General features: G+C 43.5%; 2 protein-coding genes across 2 annotated transcripts in view; one reads left to right on the top strand and one right to left on the bottom strand.

Annotated features, from left to right (window-relative positions):
- The window catches only part of cct7 (chaperonin containing TCP1, subunit 7 (eta)), a 39,666-nt gene extending 24,727 nt beyond the window's left edge, over positions 1-14,939 (bottom strand). Inside the window, exons 1-4 of the mRNA XM_059965849.1 lie at positions 14,824-14,939; positions 7,828-7,981; positions 6,533-6,639; positions 5,188-5,313 (exon numbers count right to left, since the gene is read on the bottom strand). Of these exons, the coding sequence (XP_059821832.1) occupies positions 5,188-5,313; positions 6,533-6,639; positions 7,828-7,981; positions 14,824-14,913 (477 nt within the window). The 5' untranslated portion in view covers positions 14,914-14,939. The remainder of the gene's footprint in view (positions 1-5,187; positions 5,314-6,532; positions 6,640-7,827; positions 7,982-14,823) is intronic.
- Positions 14,940-21,802: 6,863 nt separating this feature from the next.
- LOC132391984 (protease-associated domain-containing protein 1-like) overlaps positions 21,803-25,499 on the top strand; it is a 28,497-nt gene continuing 24,800 nt past the window's right edge. Inside the window, exon 1 of the mRNA XM_059965848.1 lies at positions 21,803-21,918. Within this exon, the coding sequence (XP_059821831.1) occupies positions 21,852-21,918 (67 nt within the window). The 5' untranslated portion in view covers positions 21,803-21,851. The remainder of the gene's footprint in view (positions 21,919-25,499) is intronic.

Here is a 25,499-nt window from a genome sequence, read left to right as displayed (position 1 = left end):
CACAGAGGAGTTTGATAAACAGCCCTGAAGAACTGTCTCGGCCCAAAATGTTCACTCCATAGATGCTGCCTGACCTAATGGGTACTGACCACGTTGTGTGTTCCGATATGAATCTTAGAGGAAAGATCTGTTATTGTGAATGTAATACCAGATCAGAGAATCTCTCCATTTTTAGTTGTCACTTTTATTGTCATTTCAACCATAACTGCTGGTACAGTACACAGTAAAAACAAAACAACGTTCCTCCAGGACCATGGTGCTACATGAAATAACACAAAACTACACTAGACTGCGTGAAGCAACACAAAACTACACTAGACTTCAGACCTACATGGGACTAAATAAAGTGCACAAAACAGTGCAAGACAGTACAATAATTAATAAACAATAGGCGCAGTAAAGAGCAAATTACAATATAATAACGTAAATGTAAACAATGTTCTAGCATTTATTTAGGATAAGATATCTCAAACAGTCACGAGCAAAAGCGGTAAAGATCAACACCACAGCAAGAAGAAAGTACAAGAGGAACTTCAAAACTGTTCATTCCAAGGTAGATTTCAAATGTACTTGTAAAGGAAAATAAAATGTAAAGGGAGGGAATTCTACAGTGCAAACCTCAGACAAACAGAGCTTTGACCAGCAGCCAATGCAGACATCTGAAGTCTGGAGAGGTGGGGACTTCAATTAGGTCCACTGACCGAGGATAAAAGGCCGGAGCGGGTCACGGTAGCATAATAGAACTTCACCCAGCGGCCAATCGGTGTTTGGGATTGATTAGTAAGAGCAAGGGCAAGCACAGCAGCTGACCTCTGTATGGAATAGTCAGAGTAGTGATTTTAAGGCTTTAGCTCTTTGAGGCTTCACTCAGAGAAAGCAAAGGGAAGAAAAGCTCAAGTTTTTCCCTTCTCTTTTTTCAATCAGCTCAGCTGGGACTGTAGGGATAAAAGGGAGGATACTGAAACACACTTCTTGATGTGGGAAGGCAAGGAGACCTCCAGTGACCCTGCAGACTACAACTGTGAGAAGTGCATCCAGCTACAACTTCTAACAAACCACGCTAAGAGTTGGAGCTGGAACTGGATGAACTCCAGATCATTCGAGAGACTAACAGGGTAACAGACAGGACAAATAGAGAGGCAGTTACATCAAAGGTGCAGAATACCCCTGTGGCCAAACCACTTTACAACAGAAGTGTCACTTTAGATACTGTCTGCAGGGGTGGGTGTGGGATGGTGGGAATGGCCTAACAGAGGAAAGTCACAGTGGTCAGGTCTCTGGCACTGAGTCTGCCTCTGTGACTCAGAAGGGAAGGAGGGGAGAAGAGGCGTGCTGTAGTGATAGGGGATTCTCGAATTAGGAGAACGGAATGTTGCCTCACGGGTGGCAGGGTCCGGGAAATCACGGATCAGGTCAGCATTCTTAAGTGGGAGGGGGAACAGCCAGAAGTCGTGGTCCATGTAGGTACTAATGATATGGGTAGGATACGTGATGAGGTTCTGTACAGGGAGTTAGGTGCTAAGTTAAAGGGCAGGACCTCCAGGGTTGTGATCTCAGAATTGCTACGCATGCCACGTGCTAGCGAGGCCAGAACTAGGAAGATTATACAGTTTAATAGATGACTAAGGAGTTGGTAAAGGAGGGAGGATAGATTTTTGGACCAATGGGCTCTCTTCCAGGGAAGGTGGGGCCTGTACAGAAGGGACATTTTGCACCTGAACTGGAGGGGGGACTAATATCCATGTAGGAAGGTTTGTTAATACTGCACGGTGGGGTTTAAACTAGAGTTGCAGGGGGATGGCAACTAGAGTGCGAGATCAATTAGTGGAGGTTGTGGAGGCAGATGTTGGCAAGACTTCAGACAAAATTAGGAAACAAAAGGTTGAACTCGGTGTATAGTGAGATGCCTATACTTAAATGCAAGAAAGGTAGATGATAGTGCTGAAGATGAGGTAGCTAGTTTACAAACAGAGGCAATCTGTAGTGAGGAAAGGTTGTTTATAGGGCAAAATTGTAGTCAACAGGAAAGCTGCAACATAAAAAGTGGACAAAATCAAAAAGGGCTGTAGGTGTTGTATTTGAATGCGTGGAGTATTGCAGTTGGAGATTGGCAGGTATGATGTAGGCTAAAAGATTATAGCTGGGAGCTTAATGTCCAAGGACACACATTATATTGAAAGGACAGGCAAGAAGGCAGAGGGGGTGGCCTTGCTCTGTTGGTTAAAAATGAAATCAAATCATTAGAAGGAGGTGACATAGGGTTTGAAGGTGTTGAATCATTGTGGATCAAGCTAAGGAAATGCAAGGGTAAAAAGACCCTGATTAGAGTTGTATACAGACCCCCAAACAGCAGTTAAGGATGTGCCCTACAAATTACAAAGGGAGATAGAAAATGCAATCCAAAAGTGCAATAGTCATGGGGGACTCCAATATGCAAGTAGATTGGGAAAATTAGGTTGGTGCTAGATTAAAGGAGGGGGAATTTCTAGAAGGCCCATGAGATGGCTTTTTAGTGGCTTAGTCTACTAGGAGATCAGTTATTCTGGATTAGGTGTTGTGCAATGAACCAGAATTGATTAAGAGACCTTAAGTAAAAGAACCCTTAGGGGCAAGTGATCATAATATGATAGAATTCACCCTGAAATTTGAAAAGAAGGAAAAGTGGATATATCAATATTACAGTGGAGAAAAGGAAATTACAGAGGCATGAGAGAGGAGTTGGTCAGAAATGATTGGAAAAGAACACTGGCAGGGATGATGGCAGAGCAGCAATGCCTGGAATTTTTGAAGCAATTTGGAAGGCACAGAATATATATACATCCCAAAGAGGAAGAAGTATTCTAAAGAAAAGATGACACAACCATGCCTAACAAGAGAAATCAAAGCCAAAGAGATATAACAGAGCAAAGATTAGTGGGAAGTTAGAAGATTGGGAAGCTTTTAAAACCTAACAGAAGGCAACTGGAAAAAGTCATTGAGAAGGTAAAGATGAAATATGAAAGTAAGCTAGCCAATAATATTAAAAAGGATACCAAAAGTTTCTTAAGACACATTAAGTGTAAAAGAAAGGCGAGAGTGGATATTGGACCGTAAGAAAGTGATGCTGGAGAGGTAGTAATGAGGGACGACAAAATAGTGGATGAACTGAATAAGTATTCTGTGCCGTTCTTCACTGTGGAAGACACTAGCAGTATGGTGGAAGTTCCAGGTGCCGGGGCTAGATAAGTACCTGGACCAGATGGTGTACACCCTAGAGTTCTGATAGAGGGGACTGAAGAGATCATGGAGGCACTGGTAATGATCTTTCAAGAATCACAAGATTTTGAAGTGGTTCCAGAAGAATGGTAGATTGCAAATGTCACTCTACAAGAAAGGAGAGAGGCAGAAAAAAAGAAACTATAGGCCAGTTAGTCTGATCTCAGTGATTGGGAAGATGTTGGAATTGATTATTAAGGACGAGGTCTCAGGGTACTTGGAGGCACATGATAAAATAGGCTGTAGTCAGCATGGTTTCCTCAAGAGAAAATCGTGCATGACAAATCTGTTGGAATTCTTTGAAGAAATAACAAGCAGGATAGGCAAAGGAGAATCAGTTGATGTTGTGTACTTGGGACTTTCAGAAGGCCTTTGACAAGGTGCCATGCATGAGGCTGCTTAACAAGCTACAGGAAAGATTCTAGCGTGGATAAAGCAGTGGCTGATTGGCTGGGGCAAAGTCTGGGAATAAAGGCAACCTTTTCTGACTAGTGGTGTTCTACAAGAATCTGTGTTGGGACCGATCTTTTTATGTTATATGTCAATGGTTTGGATGGAATTGATGGCTTTGTTGCAGATGATATGAAGATAAGTGGAGGAGCAGGTAGTTTTGAGGAAGTAGGGAGGCTACAGAAGGACTTAAAACATACTAGGAGAATGGGAAAAGAAATGTCAGGTGAAACACAGTGTCGGGAAGTGTGTGGTCATCCATTTTGGTAATAGAAATTAAAGGTTTGACTATTTTCTAAATAGAAAGAAAATACAACAAAACTGAGTTGCAAAGGGATTTAGGAGTCCTTGTGCAAGATTCCCTAGAGGTTAATTTGCAGGTTGAGTCTGTGATGAGGAAGGCAAATGCAATGTTGAAACTTTATAATGCGCTGGTGAGACTTCACTTCAGGTGTTGGGCCCCTTATCTTTGAAAGGTTGTGCTGAAACTAGAGAGGGTTCAAAGGATTTTCACGAAAATGACTCCAGGACTGAATGGCTTGTTGTATGAACAGTATTTAGACCATAAGACATAGGAGCAGAATTGGGCCATTCAGCCCATTGAGTCTGCTTCACCATTCCATCATGGCTGATCCTAGATCCCACTCAACCCCATACATTTGATGGCTCTGGGCCTGTATTCACTAGAATTCAGAGGAATGAGGGCTGACCTCACTGAAACCTATCAAACGGTGAAAGGACTTGATAGAGTGGATGTGGAGAATTGTTTCCTATGGTGGGAGAATCTAAGACCAGAAGACATAGGCTCAGAATAGAGGGGCATCCGTTTAGAATGAAGATGAGGAGGAATAGCTTTAGCCAGAGAGTGGTGAATCTGTGTAATTCTTTGTGCCGTCTTTATGTATATTTAAGGCAGAGTTTGATAGATTCTTGATTAGTCAGGGCATGAAGGGGTATGGGGAGAAAGCATGAGATTGGGGCTGAGAGGAAAATTGGATCAAACATGATGAAATGGTGGAGCAGGCTCAATGCGCTAAATGGCCTAATTCTGCTCCTATATCTTATGGTCTTAAATGGGAGGTGATGCATTTTGGCAGGTCAAATGCAAGGAAAGGTCTTCAGTGAAAGGCAAAATCATTAAAAGCATGGATAGAGAGAGACCTAGTGAGATATAGATCAACAGGGACATGCAAGCAGTTAGTCTAGACAGGCACTGTGGTCTGCACCCACATATTATGAACTACATGATATGTGGCTTATATTACAGCACAGCGATGGTGGGTCGCAAGGCTGTCCCTGTACTGCAACGTGAGCCACACAAGAAATGTACTTTTCAGAGGACTGCAGTAATGCATGCGAATAGTTTTTTATGCAAGATAGGAGAAACACCAACTTTGTAAGTACTATTTCAGAAAGACAATGAACCACGAATCTCTGATAAATCTTAGACATCCATTGTAAAATACTGAAGAAGCACATTACCAGCTGGGTGGCTGTACGAAAGGCTCGGATAATTATCTGTGGGTGAAGCCCCTCTTCCACGTACGATTTTATCTGCCTTAGGAATTCTGCAGCCAGCAGAGTAACTGAAGTTGTCCCATCGCCCACCTGGAAACAGAACAGTCTATATACCTACTTTGCATTCAAGATTATTTACAGTCATTCTTCAGTACACGAGTGTGAAGGAGAATGAAATGATTGTTACTCTGGATAAAATGCAACATAAAAAAATACAAAACACAATATAAATATAAAAATAATCCTATAAAACACAATGCACAAGTAACTGTTATATCTCTTAACTGATTATATGTACATAAGGTGATGTGTATGTAGCTTTGGAGGGGTAGGTTAGTGGGTGGAGGTGTTGATCAGTCTTGGTGCTTGGGGAGTCTTGTGATCGTGGTGTGGGTGCTGCATAACAGGAGTGGGAGAAACAGTCCATGAGCAGGGTGGGTGGGATCCTTCATGATGTTACCAGCACCTTTCTGTATGGCGGGTAGGCTTGTGCCCATAATGCATTGGGCAGCTTTGACTACCTGTTGTAGAACCCTCTTTACAAGATAGATATGATATATATCTGATCTACAGCTATCAAATACTCTCACAAAAAAGAGAAAGTCTGCAAATGCTGGAAATCCGAGCAACACACACAAAATGCTGGAGTAACTCAGCAGTCAAGCAGCATCTTAAGGAAAAAAGTACAGTTGATGCTTCAAGCTGAAACCCTTCGACAGGACTGGAGAACAAAAGCTGAGGAGTAGATTTGAAAGGTGGGGGGAGGGGAGAAAGAAACACCAGGTGATAGAGGAAACTTGGAGAGGGACAAAGCAAAAAAGCTAGGAAGTTGATTGGTGAAAGTGACAGAAGGCCATGGAAGAAAAAGAAAGGGGGAGGGGTAAGGAGATAATACGTGACAGAGACAAGGAGATGGGAAATGGTTGGGGGGGGTGGTGGTGGTGGAGGCATTACTGACAGTTTGAGAAATCAATGTACATGCCATCAGTTTGGAGGCTACCCAAATGGAATGTAAGGTGTTGTTCCTCCAAACTAAATGTGGCCTTAACCTGACAGTGGAGGAGGACATGGACGGACATATCAGAATGGGAATGGGAAACAAAATTAAAATGGGTGGTGACATATCGGAATGGGAGACCGCTTTGCCGAACATCTATGCTCCGTCCGCCAGAACAAACGGGTACTTTTTTTCTATAGATGCTGCCTGGCCTGCTGAGTTCCTCCACCATTTTGTATGTTTATCAAAAACTCTGGTAGCTATGAAATTTGTGATTCCAATCACAAGTGGGGGAAAAACATCTGATTTTACCTCAGCATCCTGTGATTTTGCAATATCTACGAGGATCTTTGCAGCTGGATGAACGACATCGAGCAGCTTCAAGATGGTGGCCCCATCATTTGAAATAGTTGCTTTCCCTTTAAATAAAAATGCAGAATTAAACTTGCGATTGTGCGAGAAATTGTGAACTCCCAAAATGGGAAAATAAATTATACGTACACAATAGCAATATACAGAAACCCTGCCAATTATGTAGTACACATCGGCTGAGATACCAAGTTGGTCCAGCATAACTGGCCTAGCTAGATACTCTGCACTGGGCATAGTTAAGAGTGAAGTTGAATGTGATTTGGGAACAGCACCATCTCTGCTTGCAACACAGATAACTCATGCACTATGGCCATTCAGCTTTACGAAATTCAGAAATCACTACCAAAAGACTGAATAATACGCTCAGACAGAATGCCTGCATAAAAAGTAAATCAATCAACACAAGTTTTTTTTAAAAATCTTGAAGTAAGCATGGATGATTTATGTTCATTTATTGAGCTAAGAGTAGAAAGGTTGACGGGAGTGGGCAGGTTAAATGGTTTGGCATAGCCTAGAAGGGCCGAAGGGTCTGCTTCAGTGTTGTACTTTTCTATGACTCTGAGGTACAGTGCAGAACAGGCCCTCTGGCCATTGGAGCCGCACTGCCCAGCAACCCTCAATTTAACCGTAACCTAATCACAGAACTATTTACAATGCCCAATTAACTTACCAACTAGTACATCTTTCAACTGTGGAAGGAAATTGGAGCATCCAGAAGCAACTCATACAGTCACGGGGAGAACGTGCAAACTCCTTACAGGCAGCGGGGGCGGGATCGAACCTGGTTGTTAGTACAGTAAACATAGTGCTAACCGCTATGCTACCATGACGCCTCACAGCTTTAAGTTATGAAAAATTGGACAGGGCTGTTTTCTAGTAACACAACTTCCCACCTCAACGTAGGAAGAGGTTGCCTTTCCTCAACAAACAATGGTTTTGGTATTGGTTTGTTACTATTGTAACAGATACAGAGAGAAGCTTACCTAGCATACTATTCATACAGATCCAATCACTGCACAGTGCATGAGGTAAAACAAGGTAAAACAATACAGAATTAAGAGTAAAAGCTACTGAAGATGAAGTTACTACAGCAGAATAGGCAATGGTTATTTAAATCCATTGCGTGGACTGTACACTGACTGGCAAGTGTATTGTATCAGACCCAGCATTTCTCAAGCATGTTACACAGACCTGTAAAGATAGAAACAGCACAACAAGTTGCCCAGTGCCTTTACCTCTGTCATCCACGATCAGCTTGTCCATCCCACGTGGCCCCAGTGTGGTTCGAATGGCCTCAGCAATAACCTGACAGGCATTAATGTTGCTGACCAGTTGTGGAGTCCCTTGCGAAGTATCTGTCCCCTCCTTGAGGAGGATAACTGGTGCGGACTGCCAAAGAAATGGAAATATATTGAATTAGCTACTATGTTTAAAAGGCACTTAAGACACTTCAAGGCATAGACATATACAGTCCAAATGCGGACAAATGGGATTGACGTAGATGGGCAAAGCAGTTGGCGCAAACAGACATGTCTGAAGAACCTGTTATTCTGTTATTATCACTCTAACTCTATGAATCCATAGATATCACTTTCTTAGTAAGTCACTTTTTAAAACTACAATACTGAGTAAAATTATTACCAATGCTAGAGGAAACAAAAGATTTAAAAAAAAACAATAAAGACATGGTGGAGAAATTACATTTTTTGCACCTGGATCTTTTAAATCTTTCTTTTCCTGCAATAACCTTAAATTTAGCTCATCTAATTAGGAGACCTACCAGTGATGGACTAGTTCAAAAAAAGATGAACTAATGTGAATGAAAAGTTCATTCAGCCCAAGGTATCTGTGCAAAACTTTTGATTAGAGCTCTCCAATTAGTTCTATCTGCTTTTTCTATCCCAAGATCCTGCCACAAAAACATTTGCCAAGTTTTCTTTTGAGAGTTACTTTGAATTTGCTTTGAGTGCTCATTCAGGAGGCACAGTCACACTCACAAAAAAAATGCCATTTCTAGTTCTTCTGCCGATAATCTCGGACTTCCAATCCATCCACTTTGGCAACACTTTCTCCACGTTGTAATTGATATAGTTGAAGGAGAACCTTAAGGGCTCTATAGACATATTAAGAGCAAAGGACAGCAAGGGACAAAATTGGTCCTCTGGAAGATCAGTGGTAATTGATGCATGGAGCTGAAAGAGATGGGAGAGATCTTAACTGGATCTTTTGCATCTGGGAATTGGGCAGAGTCTACAAATGTGAGGCAAGGCAGCAGCGAGGTCATGGACTGCATACAGATTACAGAGAAGGAAGTGGTTACTGTCTTGAGGCAAATCAGGATGGATAAATTCTGGGGTCTAACATTTAGACCCTGTGGGAGGCAAATGCAGAAATTCAAGGGGTCCTAGCAGAGATTATTTAAATCATCCTTTCCAACAGGTGAGGTACTGCAGGACAGCTAATGTTGTTCCACTAGTTAAGAAAGGCTCTAAAAATAAACCTAAATATTATTGGCTGCTGAGGCTGACATTTGTAGTGGCACTATTCTAGGCAACTGGATATAGAAGATTTGGATAAACTGGATATCTAAGATATTGGCTTTGTGGGAGAAGCCAATGAGTGGTAAAAGATAGTTGCCTGACTGGAGGCCTGTGACTCATAGTTTGCTGCAGGGATTGGTGCTGGGTCCATTGCTTTTCATCTATATTGATGACCTGAATGATAATGTAGTAAACTAGATCATTAAATTTGCAGATGACACCAAGACTAGGGGTGCAGCAGGCAGTGAAGAAGACCATCATGGCTTGCAGCGGGATCTAGACCAGCTGGAAAAAGGGCTGAAAAAGGCAGATGTAATTTAATGCAGACAAGTGTGTGATGTTGCACTTTTGAAGGACCAACTAGGATAGGACTTACATGGTGAATGGTAGGGCACTGAGGAATGTAGTAGAACAGAGATCTGGGAATACAGATCCGTAATTCATTGAAAGTGGCTTCACAGGTACAGTAGATAGGGTCACAAAGAAAGCTTTTGACATAGTGGCCTTCATAAATCAAAGTACTGAGTACAGGAGTTAAGATGGTATGTTGAAATTGTATAAAACATTAATGAGACCTAATTTGGAGTACTGAGTGCAGTTTTTGGTCATCTCCTTACTGAGAAAGATTGAATAGGTTAAGATTTTATTCCCCAGAATCGAGTAGAATGAGAGGAGATTTGATAGAGGGGTACAGGTTGAGTAAATGCAAACAGGCTTTTTCCATTGAAGCTGGGTGAGATTACAACTATAGGATGGAAGGTAAAATGTTTAAGGGGAACATGAGAAGGAGCTTCTTCACTGAGGGTTATGGGAGTGTGGAACAAGCTGCCAGTGGAAGTGGTGGATTCAGATTTGACTTCAACATTTAAGAAACTCCACCACTTCCACTGGCAGCTTGTTCTTGTTCCACATGAACTGCATCTGGACTACCTCGTTATTCCTTTTGTTTATGCTTATTTAATTTGTAACTTACAGTAATTTTATATCTTTGCACTGTACTGCTACCACAAAACAAATTTTATATCATGTAAGTTAGTGATAATAAACCTGACTTTGATTTTCGTGATGGTGGTTAAGAGATTAAACATCCTTTTAGTTGTCAAATATTGTCATGAGTGCCTCAGGATCTGACAGCTGAGGAAGTAAACCAGACTTCAAATTTCCCCATTAATACAGCCCATCCTTATGTACTGCAGTAAAATCTAGGGGCAGACTAATTAACAGAAAGTGTTTTCTAATCAGTAACTTCTGAATTAGACGATATGCTGCCTAATATTAAACTGAAGAAAATGAATTGTTCAAGACAAACTTGTCTAAATTGTTCAAATTTACAAAGGCTTGCTTCAGTTGTCAATTCATCTGAATTGCTAACGTCCTGAATCAGTAAGGATAGGCAGGCAGTGTCATGATTATTCTAAAAAAACAGGTGTTCCCTGAGTTGCATCATGAGTGCCCTGACTGCATGGGCAGATTCTGCCCTAATTTCATCTACAAGTTTGCAGATAACACCACTATTGTGGGCTGCATCTCAAATAATGATATCATACTACAGGAAGGAGACAGAGAGCAAATGGCATGGATTATAACAACCTCACCCATAACCAGCAAAACAGCTCTTCACTGACTTCAGGAAGGGGACAGTGCACATGCTCCTCTTTACATCAACAGTGCGGAGGTGAAAAGGGTTGAGAGCTGAGTGAACATCTTATCAAAAGACTTTCCTGGTCCAACCACGTAGATGCCACAACCAAGAAGCACACTAGCACCTCTACTTCATCAGGAGACTAAAGAAATTTGACATGTTCCCCTTGACACTCAATTTTTACCAACGCACTACAGAGAGCATCCTTTTTGGATGCTCCACAACTTGGTATAGCAACTGCACTACACGAGGTTGCACATCAGAAATCAGCCTTCACCCTCCTCTCCATGGACTCTTGTACAGACCCTAAACACTCAGAACATTGTGTTGTCCCCCTCTCATTCAGCAAAAGATACAAAAGCCTAAAGTCTGAAAGCACATAGTACCAGGCTCAAGGGCAGCTTCTAATAAGGATTGACTCCTGACCTGACAGTCTACCTCGTTATGGCCTTGCACCATATTGCCTGCCTGCACTGCACTTTTATTGTAACTATATAAGATGTTGGTGAGGCCTTATTTGGAGTATTGTGTGCACTTTCCTACAGGAAAGATGTAAATAAGGTTGAAAGAATACAGAAAAAAAATTTACAAAGATGTGGCCAGGACAGGAGGACCTTAATTAAAAGGAAATATAGAATAAGTTAGGAATATATTACTTGTAACAAAGAAGATTGAGAAGAGATTTGATAAAGGTATACAAAATTATGAGGGATATAGATAGGGTAACTGCAAGCAGGCTTTATCCATTGAGGATCCGGTGGGACTACAAATAGAGGCTATGGGTTAAGGGTGAAAGATAAAAAGTTTATGGGGAACCTTCTTCACTCAGAGAGTCTTGAGAGTGTGGAACAAGCTGCCAGTAAAAATGGCGGATGCTTAATTTCAACGTTTAAAGGAAATTTAGATAGGTATGTGGATGGTAGGGGTATGGAGGGCAATGGTCCTGGTGCAGGCTGATGGGAGTAGGCAGTTCAAATAGTTCGGTACAGACTAGATGGGCCAAAGGGCTTTTTTCTATGCTGTACTTTTCTATGACTATTACATTTTATTTTGTATTCTGTTATTATTTGCCATTGAACGACCTCAATGTACTGATATGATGAATTAATCAGAATGGATGCCATGCAAACAAAGTTTTGAACTGATAATTAACCAATAGGAAGATTGTTATTGAAAGGGGCAGAGATTTATCAGCAAAAAGGGGTTTCTGCAACGGGGCCCCTGCCCCCTCCTCCTGACGAAGGGCCTCGACCCGAAACGTTGACTGCTCCTTTCAACGGATGCTGCCCGACCTGCTGAGTTCATCCAGCTTCTTTGTATGTGTTGATTTGACCACAGCATCTGCAGTGTACTTTGTATTTACTAAGGTTAGATTGGGCTCTTCTCAAAGTTGAATGGTGGAAGGGAAATTTGAAAGAAGTGCGCAGCATCACAGCAAATCTGTTTCCATCAGCTAGCTGATGGCAAAGGACTTCAGGTAGCACAGAAGCACTGGAGGTTTAAGACAAAGGGAGAGGGAAAATTTTTCCATGCGCAAGTAGCAATGGCTGCGAACCCTCCACCACAAATATATTGGAAACAGAGACAGATTTCCAATGAAAAATCATGACCTGAATTATTAACTCTGTAACACTTTCCAGACACTGACTGACCTACTGAGAACTAGTAGCATTTTCTATTAAACAACTACATGGCTTCCCTGTTTTCATAAGCACACAAAACGCTGAGGAACTTGGCAGGTCGGGCGGCATCTATGGAGAGGAACTGCATCGATATTTTGGGCCGAGACCATTCATCAGGACAAGGAAATTCTGGATATCATAACACTTATCCTATAGTACTTAAATTACAGAAACAGATTCTGTGGCCATTTTCTAACCATTGCCTATGCAAGTGTTTAGATTGGCAGCTACGTTTCTGTCAAGGATACTTCATTATCACCAAAATAGTGCAGATACTGTAACTTTCAGGCAAAACAAACTATGGTCTGCAACACTCGGATCAGGAAACATCCAGAAGGAAAAGAGTGCCTTGACTGGAAATGTTTACTTGCAAAGCTAATCCTGAATATTCTGCTTTATGGTGTTGGCTGTTGATATTTTTTGCACTAGCCCAAGGCTGTCAGAAACACTGTAGAAAGGTCCATCATTGCCCTGATCCACGACTTGGGAATGAGAATCCAGGGCAAAACCAGAACCTCCAGTATATCAGCCCATCAGAAGGAGGAAGACAAGAGAATGAATGGGGTGGAAGGGCTCCATAATCATGTTGGCTGCAGACAGGATGGAGTTAGTACAGAGGAGACTGGGCTGTGTGAACAGTTCCCTGTTGTTAACTATATTTGGGCAGAGCAGTTGCCATACTGCACTGCTACAGCGACACAGCACTGCAAGCAAGAGGAAAATCAGAATCAGGTTTAATATCACTGGGATGACATTTGTCCTTGCAGCAGCAGTACAATGCAACACATAATAATAGAGAAAGAAACTGCATTACAAGTATAAATTGTGAAATTAAATAAGCATGCAAAAATAAAAACAAAGTAGTGAGGTAGAGTTCATGGGTCCAAAGACCATTTAGAATCGGATGGCAGAGGGGAAGAAGCTGTTCCTAAACTGCAAGTATGTGCTTTCAGGCTCCTGTATCTCCTTCCTGATGTTAGCAATGAGAAAAGGGCATGACCTGGTGATGGGGATCCTTAATGATGGACTCTGTGCCTTTCTGAGGCACCACTCCTTAAAACAAAGCCAAAAATCAGCACCAGGGATAGGGGTGACACCATAGGCAGCACCAGGAGGGATAGGTGCTGAAACAATCAGAGGATGGGGAGGGAGGCAGCTGTGGCCAGTGCTGATACCACACTGATGAATTGCTGTTGGCTTATTACTGTTAAATGTACCAAAGTCATACTGTCACATAAACCTTGCTATGCATACTGTTTGCACAGATCAATTCATTACAACACAAAAACGAGGACATTCCATTAGTCCTGGCGAAGGGTCTCAACCCGAAATGTCAACTGTACTTCTTCTTATGGATGTTGCCTGGCCTGCTGCGTTCCACCAGCGCTTTGTGTGTGTTGCTTGAATTCATTACAACAGTAGCTGTCCTAAAACTCAATATTTTAGGAACAGCTTCTTTTCCTCTGCCATTAAATGAACCCATGTGCATTACCTTACTATTTTTTTGCTTTTTGCACATATTTATTTATGATTAAATAGTGTGGAATAGGTCCTCTGGCCCTTTGAGCTGTACTGCCCTGCGATCCCTTGATTTAATCCGAGCCTAGTCACAGGACAATTTTTACAATTGACCAACTAACTACCAACTGGTACATCTTTGCACTGTGGGAGGAAACCCACCCCATCACAAGGAGATCGTACAAACTCCTTACAGACAGCGGCAGGAATTTGACCCAGGTCGCTGGATTGTGCTAACCACTACGCTACAGAGTTGCTTATATGTATTTTCTTATTGTAATTTAGAGATTTTTTATTGTGTACTGCAGTACTACTGTCTCAAAACAACAAATTTCACCACATATGCCAGTGAAATCCACTACCCACTGGTGTATCTGTGGACAATGGGATTCTGATAAAACAAAGTGCAGCAACTACACTACATAATGCCCTGCCCTTCATGAGAGGAACGGTAAGATCATGGGGCCATTCCTCTTCAGAGTTGAGCATGGTGCCTCCGGGACAGACCCCTCCCTTCCCCCTCCATCCGGCAGGGGTGTTTGGATCTTGCTGTGACCCCCACCCCCCGGGGGCTGCGCACCCGCACTGGGACGCTGTCACCCATGCCTCGGTGCACCCGCCCCGACCGCCCCCTTGAAGAGATCACCGGCTGCGGCCCACAGCCCGGCTCCCGGCTGCGGCCCACAGCCCCGGCCCCATTCACCCCGCCATGCGAAGCCACCGCTCACTAATACCCGCTCCAGCCGCACGGACGCGCCGCCCGGCACACGCTGGGCCCCTGCCCCCGGCAGCCGCGCATCCACGGCGGGCAGATGGCGCCGGATTACACCGCTCCCCCATGCCGCTCACCATCATCTTGTCGGCTGTCAGGCAAACCTCCCGGCATCCACCGCGCCGCCCGAACCTTCCAGCAACTACTTCGCGACCGTCTAGCGTCATGACGCCATCACCCGCTGGTCGCCATGGTGCCCATGACGCCTCCGTGCCAGCAACAAAGATGGCAGCTCCAACACTAAGACTGAAAGTACAGGACCAAATTAGGCTCATCGAGCACTGCTCCAACATTTCATCATGGCTGATCTAATTTTCCTCTCATCCCAGTCTCCTGCCTTCTCCCCGTATCCCTTCATTTCCTGAACCATCAATAAATTATCTACTGCATTAAATATACATAAAGACTTGGTCTCCACAGCTGTCTGTGGCAAATAACTCCAGTTTACCACTCTCTGGCAAAAGAAATTCCTCATCTCCATTCTAAAAAGATGCCGCTCTATTCTGAGACACCTTTCACCATTCAAAAGGTTTCAATGAGGTCACCCCTCATACTTCTAAATTCTAACGAATACAGGCCCAGAGTCTTCAAACACTCTTCATATGACAATCCTGGAATGATTTTCATGAACTTCTCTGTACACTCTCCAGTTTCAGCATACCATTTCTAAGATAAGGGGCCCAAAACTGCTGTCAATATTCAACCAGTGCTTTATAAAGAACATTACATCCTTGTTTTTATATTCTAGTCCTCCTAAAATGAATGCTAACATTGCATTCGCCTTCTCACTTGTGGTGGTCATTTGCTGTTTGTTCTTTCTTGCAGCCAATAAAAGCCTATATCTCGCCCCACGTCTCCGAGAGTTATATTTAGTGCATCAATGACCCCTGAAGCTCTTGAACTTCCACCACACTGCTAGTGTCTTCCACAGTGAAGACTGATGCTGAATATTTATTCAGGTTCTCCTCCATTTTGTCTCTCCATTACTACCTCTCCAGCATCATTTTCCAGCGGTCCAATGTCAACTCTCACCCCTCTTTTACACTTAAAGTATCTGAAGAAACTTTTGGAGGTGTTGTGGGTAGTGTGGAGGGCTGTCAGAGGTTACAGCGGGACATTGATAGGTTGCTAAACTGGACTGAGAAGTGGCAGATGGAGTTCAACCCTGATAAGTGTGAGGTGGTTCATTTTGGTAGGTTAAGTATGATGATAGAATATAGTATTAATGGAAAGACTCTTGGCAATGTGAAGGATCAGAGGGATCTTGGGGTCTGAATCCATAGGACACTCAAAGCTGCTGCGCAGGTTGACTCTGTGATTAAGAAGGCGTATGGTGTATTGGCCTTCATCAATCGTGGAATTGAATTTAGGAGCTGAGAGGTAATGTTGCAGCTATATAGGACCCTGGTCAGACCCCACTTGGAGTACTGTGCTCAGTTCTGGTTGCCTCATTACAGGAAGGATGTGGAAACCATAGAAAGGGTGCAGAGGAGATTTACAAGGATGTTGCCTGGATTGGGGAGCATGCCTTATGAGAATAAATTGAGTGAACTTGGCCTTTTCTCCTTGGAGCGATGGAGGATGAGAGGTGACCTGATCAAGGTGTACAAGAGGGTGAGAGGCATTGATCGTGTGGATAGTCAGAGGCTTTTCCCCAGGGCTGAAATGGCTAGCAAAACAGGGTATAGTTTTAAGGTGCTTGGTAGTAGGTACAGAGGAGATATCAGGGATAAGTTTGTTTACTCAGAGAGTGGTGAGTGTGTGGAGGTGGAATCGATAGGGTCTTTTAAGAAACTCCTGGATGGCTACATGGAGCTTAGAAAAATAGAGGGCTATGGGTAAGCCTAGGTAGTCTATGGTACAGTCATGATCAGCAAACCTTTGTGGGCCGAAGGACCTGTATTGTGCTGTATGTTTTCTATGTTTCTATGTAAATTCGCATCTACAGATGCACTGGGCTGTCTGCACCACTCTGCAGAGTCCTGCGATTGAGGGAAGTACAGTTCCCACACCAGGCAGTGATACAGCCAGTCGGGATGCTCTCAGTTGTGCTCCTTCACCCTTCAACCATCAGGATCTTGAACCAGTGTAGATAACTTCACTCAAAGTTCAAAGTAAATTTGACACAACTCAAACTACTGACTTTCTTTCAATGACTTTTTAACAACTCACATTCTCAGTATTTTTTATTAGTTGCACAAGTTATCTTCTTTTGCACATTGGTTGTTTGTCAGTCTTTGTCGGCATGTTGTATTTATTTATTTTCCTATAAATGCCTGCAAGAAAATGAATCTCATGTACATCGATAATACATTAAATATTTTTTCTTCTGAATGCTGCTTATCTGATGTGATGTCCCTGTGATGCTGTTACAAGTAAGTTTTTCATCGCACCTGTACTTGTGCATGTGGCTATACACTTCAGAATTAGACTCAGGTTTACTCACCAGGTTTCGGTTTAATTATAGATCGATAAACAGATACTTTACTGATCCCAAAGGAAATTACAGTGTCACAGTAGCATTACAAGTGCACAGATATACAGATGTTAGAAGAGAAATAAAAAAGAATAAAAATAAGCGACCTTAAAAATAAAATGCACAATGACCACTTACTCTCACCTAGTCCCACTGACCTGCACTCAGCTCATAACCCTGCATTAAACATCATTTCCCCCAGCAATGAGGGCTGTATGGTATATAAACTATAACCATCTTATATGAAATCAAATTTGTTGTTTTGCGACAGCAAGGCATAAAAATTATTGTCAGTTCCAAAATAGTCACTTTGGCATTTCTTTTTGCTGTACTTCAGTTTGCACTGCGATGTGGCATTCACTCATTCTGTCTTCATCACTGCTTTAATTGTTGTATTTACTGATTTATCAACATGTCTACTCTTTGCTTTGTGAGCTTCACAACAGTAAGAAATCTCATGCTGGAAATGACAAGAAACTTGCATAACCTGGGCTGCTTATTTTTCTCTCTTTCTCAGTTGTAAGGACAGGGGACTGAAACAAGAAGGCTGTTTCTCTTTCAGCTTAGAACATGAGAACATAAAAACGTAAGCAGGAGTGGGCCATTTGGCCCATCGAACTTGCCCTGCCATTCAATAAGATCATGGCTGATCTGGCCATGGACTCATCTCCACCTACCTGCCTTTTCCCCATAACCCTTAATTCCCTTACTATGTAAAAATCTATCTAACTGTATCTTAAATATATTTAGTGAAGAAGCCTCAACTGCTTCCCTGGGCAGAGAATTCCACAGATTCACCACTCTCTGGGAAAAACAGTTTCTCCTCATCTCCGTCCTAAATCTTCTCCCCGAATCTTGAGGCAATGTCCTCTAGTTCTAGTCTCCCCTACCAATGGAAACAACTTTCCTACTTCTAACTTGTCTATCGCTTTCAAAATTTTGTATGTTTCTATAAGATCCCCTCTCATTCTTCTGAACTCCAGAGAGTATAGTCCCAGGTGACTCAATCTCTCCTCATAGGTTAACCCCTTCATCCTTGGTATCAACCTGGTGAACCTCCTCTGCACTGCCTCCGAAGCCAGTATATACTTCCTCAAGTATGGAGACCAGAACTGCACACAGTACTCCAGGTATGTCCTCACCAGTACCCTGTATAGTTGCAGCATGACTTCCCTGCTCTTGAATTCAATCCCTCTAGCAATGAAGGTCAACATTCCATTTGTCTTCTTAATAACCTGTTGTACCTGCAAGCCAACTTTTTGCGATTCATGAACAAACACTCCCAAGACCTTCTGCTCAACAGCATGCTGCAATCTTTCGCTGTTTAAACAATAATCTGCTCTTCTATTATTCCTTCCAAAGTGGATGATCTTGCATTTACCAAAGCTGTATTCCATTTGCCAGACCACTCACTTAACCTATCAATATCCCTCTGCAGACTCTCCACATCCTCTGTACAATTTGCTTTTCCACTCTGTTTAGAATACAGAACATTACAGCACATCCTTCGGCCCACAATGTTGTGCTGACATCTTAACCTACTCTAAGATCAAGCTAACCTTTTCCTCCTACATGGCCCTCCATTTTTTTTATCATTAATGTGCCTGTCTAAGAGTCTCTTAAATGTCCCTAATGTATCTTCCACTACCACTACCACCATTCCTTGCACCCACCACTCTCTGTGTAAAAAGACTTACCTCTGACATCCCCCCTATACTTTCCTCCAATCCCCTTAACATTATGTCTCCCTTGTATAGCCATATTCATCCTGGGGGAAAAGTCCCTGGCTGTCCACTTGATCTATGCATCTTATCACCTTGTACACAAAGATGGCACCTGCAAAGGCAACACCCCCAAGATGGCTCATGAAGCAATTGCCTTCACTTTTTTTACGTCTTCTTTTTATTTCAGATGTGCTTCTGCTACTGTTAGAGCCTGTGATCTACACTCTGGTGGTGTGATCAGGTGATTTACTGCCTCCACGAGTGAGTCTGCGACCAAAGCTCACGGCATGGAGGCCAGGTAGCCAGGAGATGGGGGATGAGCCCCTGGTCAACTCCATCTCTCGCCGATTAAAGCGCTGAGGAAGATAGAATCTGTTGTGGTGGGTGCCTCTCGCTCGCAGCTGCCAGAGATGTTTGTGTGTGATGGTCTCTCACCTCTGCTCCCAAGAGAAGGTCCTTGTGTTTCAGTGATCTCTCAGTGCTGTTGGCGGACGGGGCTGGAGTGCGGTTTAAGTGATGCAGATTGCAGATTTGGACTGGAATTCAGTTTTTATGGTGTGTTCTAGTTCTAGTTCTGGTTGTTCCATTTGTTGTTGCTACTTTTGGGCAATTTTTGAATTGCGGCAGCCTGCAAATAATGAACATTGGATTGAAATGCACCTTTTAATTTTGTGTTTTATTTTCTGTGTTTCTGCTAGGTTAGTTTTGCTGCTGTTTGCATGATTTGTGCTAGCCAGTTCAGTCCTGGGAAAAAGCCTCTGACTATCCATACAATCAATGCATGTCATCATGTTCTACACCTCTATCAGGTCACCTCTCATCCTCCGTCACTCCAAGGAGAAAAGGCTGAGTTCATTCAACCTGTTTTCATAAGGTATGCTCCCCAATCCAGGCAACATCCTTGTAAATCTCCTTTGCACCCTTTCTATGGTTTCCACGTCCTTCCTGTAATGAGGCGACCAGAACTGAGCACAGTACTCCAAGTGGGGTCTGTACCAGGGTCCTATACAGTTGCAACATTACCTCTCGGTTCCTAAATTCAATTCCATGACTGATGAAGACCAATACACCGTATGCCTTCTTAATTGCAGAGTCAACCTGCACAGCTGCTTTGAGCGTCCTATGGACCTGGACCCCAAGATCCCTCTGATCCTCCACACTGCCAAGAGTCTTACCATGAATACTATATTCTGCCATCATATTTGACCTACCAAAATGAACCACTTCACACCTATCTGGGTTGAACTCCATCTGCCACTTCTCAGTCCAGTTTTGCATCCTATCGATGTCCTGCTGTAACCTCTGACAGCCCTCCACACTATCCACAACACCCCCAACCTTTGTGTCATCAGCAAATTTACTAACCCATCCCTCCACTTCTTCATCCAGGTCATTTACAAAAATCATAAAGAGGAGGGGTTCCAGAACAGATACCTGTGGAACACCACTGGTCACCTTCCTCCATGGAGAATATGACCCATCTACAACCACGCTTTGCCTTCTGTGGGCAAGCCAATTCTGGATCCACAAAGCAATGTCCTCTTGGATCCCATGCCTCCTTACTTTCTCAATAAGCCTTGCATGGGGTACTTTATCAAATGCCTTGCTGAAATCCATGTACACTACATCTACCGCTCTTCCTTCATCAATGTGTTAAGTCACATCCTCAAAAAATTCAATCAGGCTTGTAAGGCACAACCTGCCTTGTACAAAGCCATGCTGACTATTCCTTATCATATTATGCCTCTCCAAACATTCATAAATCCTGCCTCTCAGGATCTTCTCCATCGACTTACCAACCACTGAGGTGAGACTCACTAGACTATAATTTCCTGGGCTATCTCTACTCCCTTTCTTGAATAAAGGAACAACATCCACAGCCCTCCAATCCTCCGGAACCTCTCCCGTCCCCATTAATGATGCAAAGATCATCGCCAGAGGCTCAGCAATCTCCTCCCTCACCTCCCACAGTAGCCTGGGGTACATGTGTACTCCATGTGCATGGGAGGGGTGGGGTTGATAATTTTCTCTGAATGATTGGTTCCATGGTTCTTCTTTCTGTCGTGATGTCCGTGTGAAGATGTATCTCGGGGTTGTATACTCCATTCATACTTTCATAATAAATGTACTTGCAATCAAGTCACCTCTTGTTTGATAAGCAACACTCTGGCGGAACTCTGCAGCCCAGGCAGCATTTATGCGGCGGATGTTTAGGGCTAACTGTTCACTCTTTTCCATAGACACTGCCTGACAGGATGAGTTCCTCCACCATTTTGTGTGTGTTGCTTTGGATTTCCAGCATCTGCAGATTTTCTCATCTTGTTTGATAATTTGTGCATTCTAGAACATAAATCATAAAACAGTACCGCACACGGCTCTTCGGCCCCCATGTTGTAACAACCTTTTAACACAATCCAAGGTCAATGTCTTCCCTTTCAATAACTCTCTAGTTTTCTATCTTCCATGTACCCAAATTTCATAAATGTGTCTCTAATGCATCTTCCTCTACTAACCCCTCCTCCCACCACTCAGTGCATATCATTGCATAAATTCTGCATATATTTGCATAGATTCTGTATACCTTGCAGATTACGGTAGTTGCTGCATTTTTTCTTACAGTTATGGGCAGTGAACCGGATCAATCGTGAATTAACGAATCAATTCCGTCTAATTTCGACCGAGGGTGGGTTGAAAGTAATGGACAGCTTCAGAGACCAACGGAAAGCAGCCTCTTCTGACCTGTCCAATGAGGTGAAGCATAGGCTGGGCGGCACGGCGGTTTACTAGCAGGCGATTTATCCAATAGAAATCGCAAACAGCAGGGATTTCTCCAATGAGAAGCGTCCTGTCGCCTGGCCGATTCCGGGAGGTGGGCGGCTGATTGACAGGCGCTGAAGGCCGGACGATGAGGTCGCCGTTGTGGCCCCGAGCGTCGGCTGCGGTGCTGCTCCTGCAGATGCTGGCAGCGGCGGGTGAGTTCATGCAGCCCGCTACCTTCACTGCATTAGAGACACACTGGACAGGCCGGCGAGAGGGGGATGCAAACCCCGTGTGACAGCTTTGGCCAGTCCCGGAATAAGAGAGTTTCGGAGAGTTGGACTCAGGGACAGTTTGCCTGGATGGAGGTGGCCGCACGTTTAGTCTAGCCCCTTTAGCGGACTCACAGGACAGCTGTGGCGGTGGCTTTCATACCCATTGTGTATGACAATCGGATTTGTCACGTGTACATCCAGTGTGGATGGCGAGGATTTATCCAGCGGGATAAATGTGCCGTTTTTGCGGCGACAGTCTCAGCATGTGCTGGAGTGTTGCCACGTTTCTGGTGCCGAGGTAGTATGGCCGGAGCTGACTAATCCTAACCCTTGCATCTTTGGACTGTGGGAGGAAACCCACAGGGTCATGGGGAGAATGTACAGACAACGGAGGGATTGCTGGTGTTGTAAAGCGTAACGCTAACTGCTACACTATCTTTCTCCTCCCCCGGGCCAGGGTGGCAATTACTGAGACAGAGGAAGAACCAAATCAGTACCATGCCACTTTGGGCAATTACTTTGTGCTTTGTTTCTATTCTAAAAGGCCCAAATGGGGCTAGCAATTGGGCTGAAGGGCCTCTCTCTGTACTGTATGCTTCTGAGACTCGGTGTTGGAAGTCGGACAGGAGACAGAACGATGTGGGCCATTCAGACTCCTTGGCATGCTGATCTATATACAGTCCACAGTAGCTTAGTGGTCAGTGTGGCACTATTACATCTCGGGGTGATGGAATTTGGAGTTCAATCCTGTAAGAAAGCTTGTACAATCTCTCCGTGTGAGCATAGCTTTCCTTGGTGCTCCTGTTTCTCCCCCCAGTCCAAAGACATACCAGTTAGTAGGTTAATTGGTCATCGTAAACTGTCCTGTGGTTAGACTAGTGTTAAATCGGGGTTTGCTGGGTGGTGCGTCTCAGGCTGGAAAGGGGTATTCCACATTGGCTCTCTAACCTACCGCACGATGAATCAGATTTATTATCACTGACGTGTCATGAGTAACACACAGGATGCTGGAGAAACAGCAGGTCAGATAGACAGGAGAGGACAGTTGACATTTCAGACTGAGATACTTCATTAGGACTCTGACCTGTCAAATACTTACAGTATTTGGCAGTAATGGTAGTAATTTGTACGCAAAGGTAGTAATCTCGGGATTACTGCCTGTGGCACGCGACAGTGAGAGTAGGAATGGAATGAGGTGGAGGATGAATGCGTGGCTGAGAGATTGGAGCAGGGGGCAGGGATTCAAGTTTCTGGATCATTGGGACCACTTTTGTGGCAAGTGTGACCTGTACAAAAAGGACGGGTTACACCTGAACCCGAAGGGGACCAATATCCTGGCAGGAAGGTTTAATAGAGCTGTTAGGGAGGGTTTAAACTAATTTGGCAGGGGGATGGGAACCAGAATGATGGAGCAGAGGAGAGGGAAAACAGAAATAGATCTAAGGTAGTGAGCAGTAAGGATGTCAGGAAGGACAGGCAGGTGATGGAGCAAATTTGCAGCCATTGGTTTGAGTTGCAGTGCAATCAATGCAAAAAGTACCAAACACTGGACTTAAGGTGTTATACTTAAATGCACGCAGCATAAGGAATAAAGTGGATGATCTTGTTGTACAGTTGCAGATTGGCAGGTATGATATTGTGGCCATCACTGAAACGTGGCTGAAGGATGCATGTCTCTGGGAGCTGAACGTCTAAGGATACACAGTGTATCAGAAGGATAGGCAGGTAGGTAGAGGGGGTGGCTTGGCTTTAATGGTAAGAAATGATATTAAGTCATTAGAAAGAGATGACATAGGATCGGAAGGTACAGAATCTTTATGGGTTGAGCTAAGAAATTGCAGGGGTAAAAGGACCCTGATGGCAGTTACCTATAGACCTCCAAACAGCTGCAGTGATGTGGACTACAAATTACAAAGGAAATAGAAAAGGCTTGCCAGAAGGGCAGTGTTATGATAATTGTGGGGGATTTTAACATGCGGGTGGATTGGGAAAATCAGGTCGGCACTGGATCTCAAGAGAGAGAATTTGTAGAATGTCTACGAGATGGCTTTTTAGAACAGCTTGTTGTTGAACCCACTGGGGGATCGGCTGTACTGGACTGGGTATTGTGTAATGAGGTGATTAGAGAGATGGAAGTGAAGGAACCCTTAGGAGGCAGTGATCACAACATGATTGAGTTCACTGTGAAATTTGAGAAAGAGAAGCCGAAATCCGATGTGTTGGTATTTCAGTGGAGTAAAGGAAATTACAGTGGCATTAAAGAGGAACTGGCCAAGGTTAACTGGAAGGGGACACTAGCGGGAAGGACGGCAGAGCAGCAGTGGCTGAAGTTTATGCAAGAAGTGAGGAAGGTGCAAGACAGATATATTCCAAAGAAGAAGAAATTTTCGAATGGAAAAAGGGTGCGACCCTGGCTGACGAGAAGTCAAAGCCAAAGTAAAAGTAAAAGCAAAGCAGAGGGCATACAAGGAAGCAAAACTTAGTGGGAAGACAGAGGATTGGGAAGTTTTTAAAAGCTTACAAAAGGTCATTAAGAGGGAAAAGATGAACTATGAAAGGAAGCTAGCAAATAATATCAAAGAGAATACTAAAAGCTTTTTCAAGTATATAAAGAGTAAAGGACAGGTGAGAGTAGATATAGGACCAATAGAAAATGATGCTGGAGAAATTGTAATGGGAGATGAGGAGATGGCGGAGGAACTGAACGAGTATTTTGCATCAGTCTTCACTGAGGAAGACATCAGCAATATACCAGACATTCGAGGGTGTCAGGGAAGAGAACTATGCGCAGTCACAGTTACAACAAGAGAAAGTACTCAGGAAGCTGAATAGTCTAAGGGTAGATAAATCTCCCGGACCAGATGGAATGCACCCTCGTGTTCTGAAGGAAGTAGCTGTGGAGATTGTGGAGGCATTAGCAATGATCTTTCAAAAGTCGATAGATTCTGGCCTGGTTCCGAAGGACTGGAAGATTACAAATGTCACTCTGCTATTTAAGAAAGGGGCAAGGAAGCAAAAAGGAAATTATAGACCTGTTAGTTTGACATTGGTGGTTGGGAAGTTGTTGGAGTCGATTGTCAAGGATGAGGTTACGGAGTACCTGGAGGCATATGACAAGATAGGCCGAACTTAGCATGGTTTCCTTAAAGGAAAATCCTGCCTGACAAACCTAGCAGAAGTCTTTTGAGGAAATTACAAGTAGGCTAGACAAGGGAGATGCAGTGGATGTTGTGTATTTGGATTTTCAGAAGGCCTTTGACAAGGTGCTGCACTTGAGGCTGCTAAACAATGTAAGAGCCCATGGAATTATGGGAAAGTTACATACATGGATAGAGCGTTGGTTGATTGGCAGGAAACAGAGAGTGGGAATAAAGGGATCCCATTCTGGTTGGCTGCCGGTTACCAGTGGTGTTCCACAGGGGTCCGTGTTGGGGCCGCTTCTTTTTACATTGTATATCAACGATTTGGATTATGGAATAGATGGCTTTGTGAATAAGTTTACTGATGATACAAAGATAGGT

Source organism: Hypanus sabinus, chromosome 3 (genome assembly GCF_030144855.1).
Source record: "Hypanus sabinus isolate sHypSab1 chromosome 3, sHypSab1.hap1, whole genome shotgun sequence".
Classification (NCBI taxonomy): Eukaryota; Metazoa; Chordata; class Chondrichthyes; order Myliobatiformes; family Dasyatidae; genus Hypanus; species Hypanus sabinus.
This window is presented reverse-complemented; position numbering and strand designations above follow the sequence as displayed.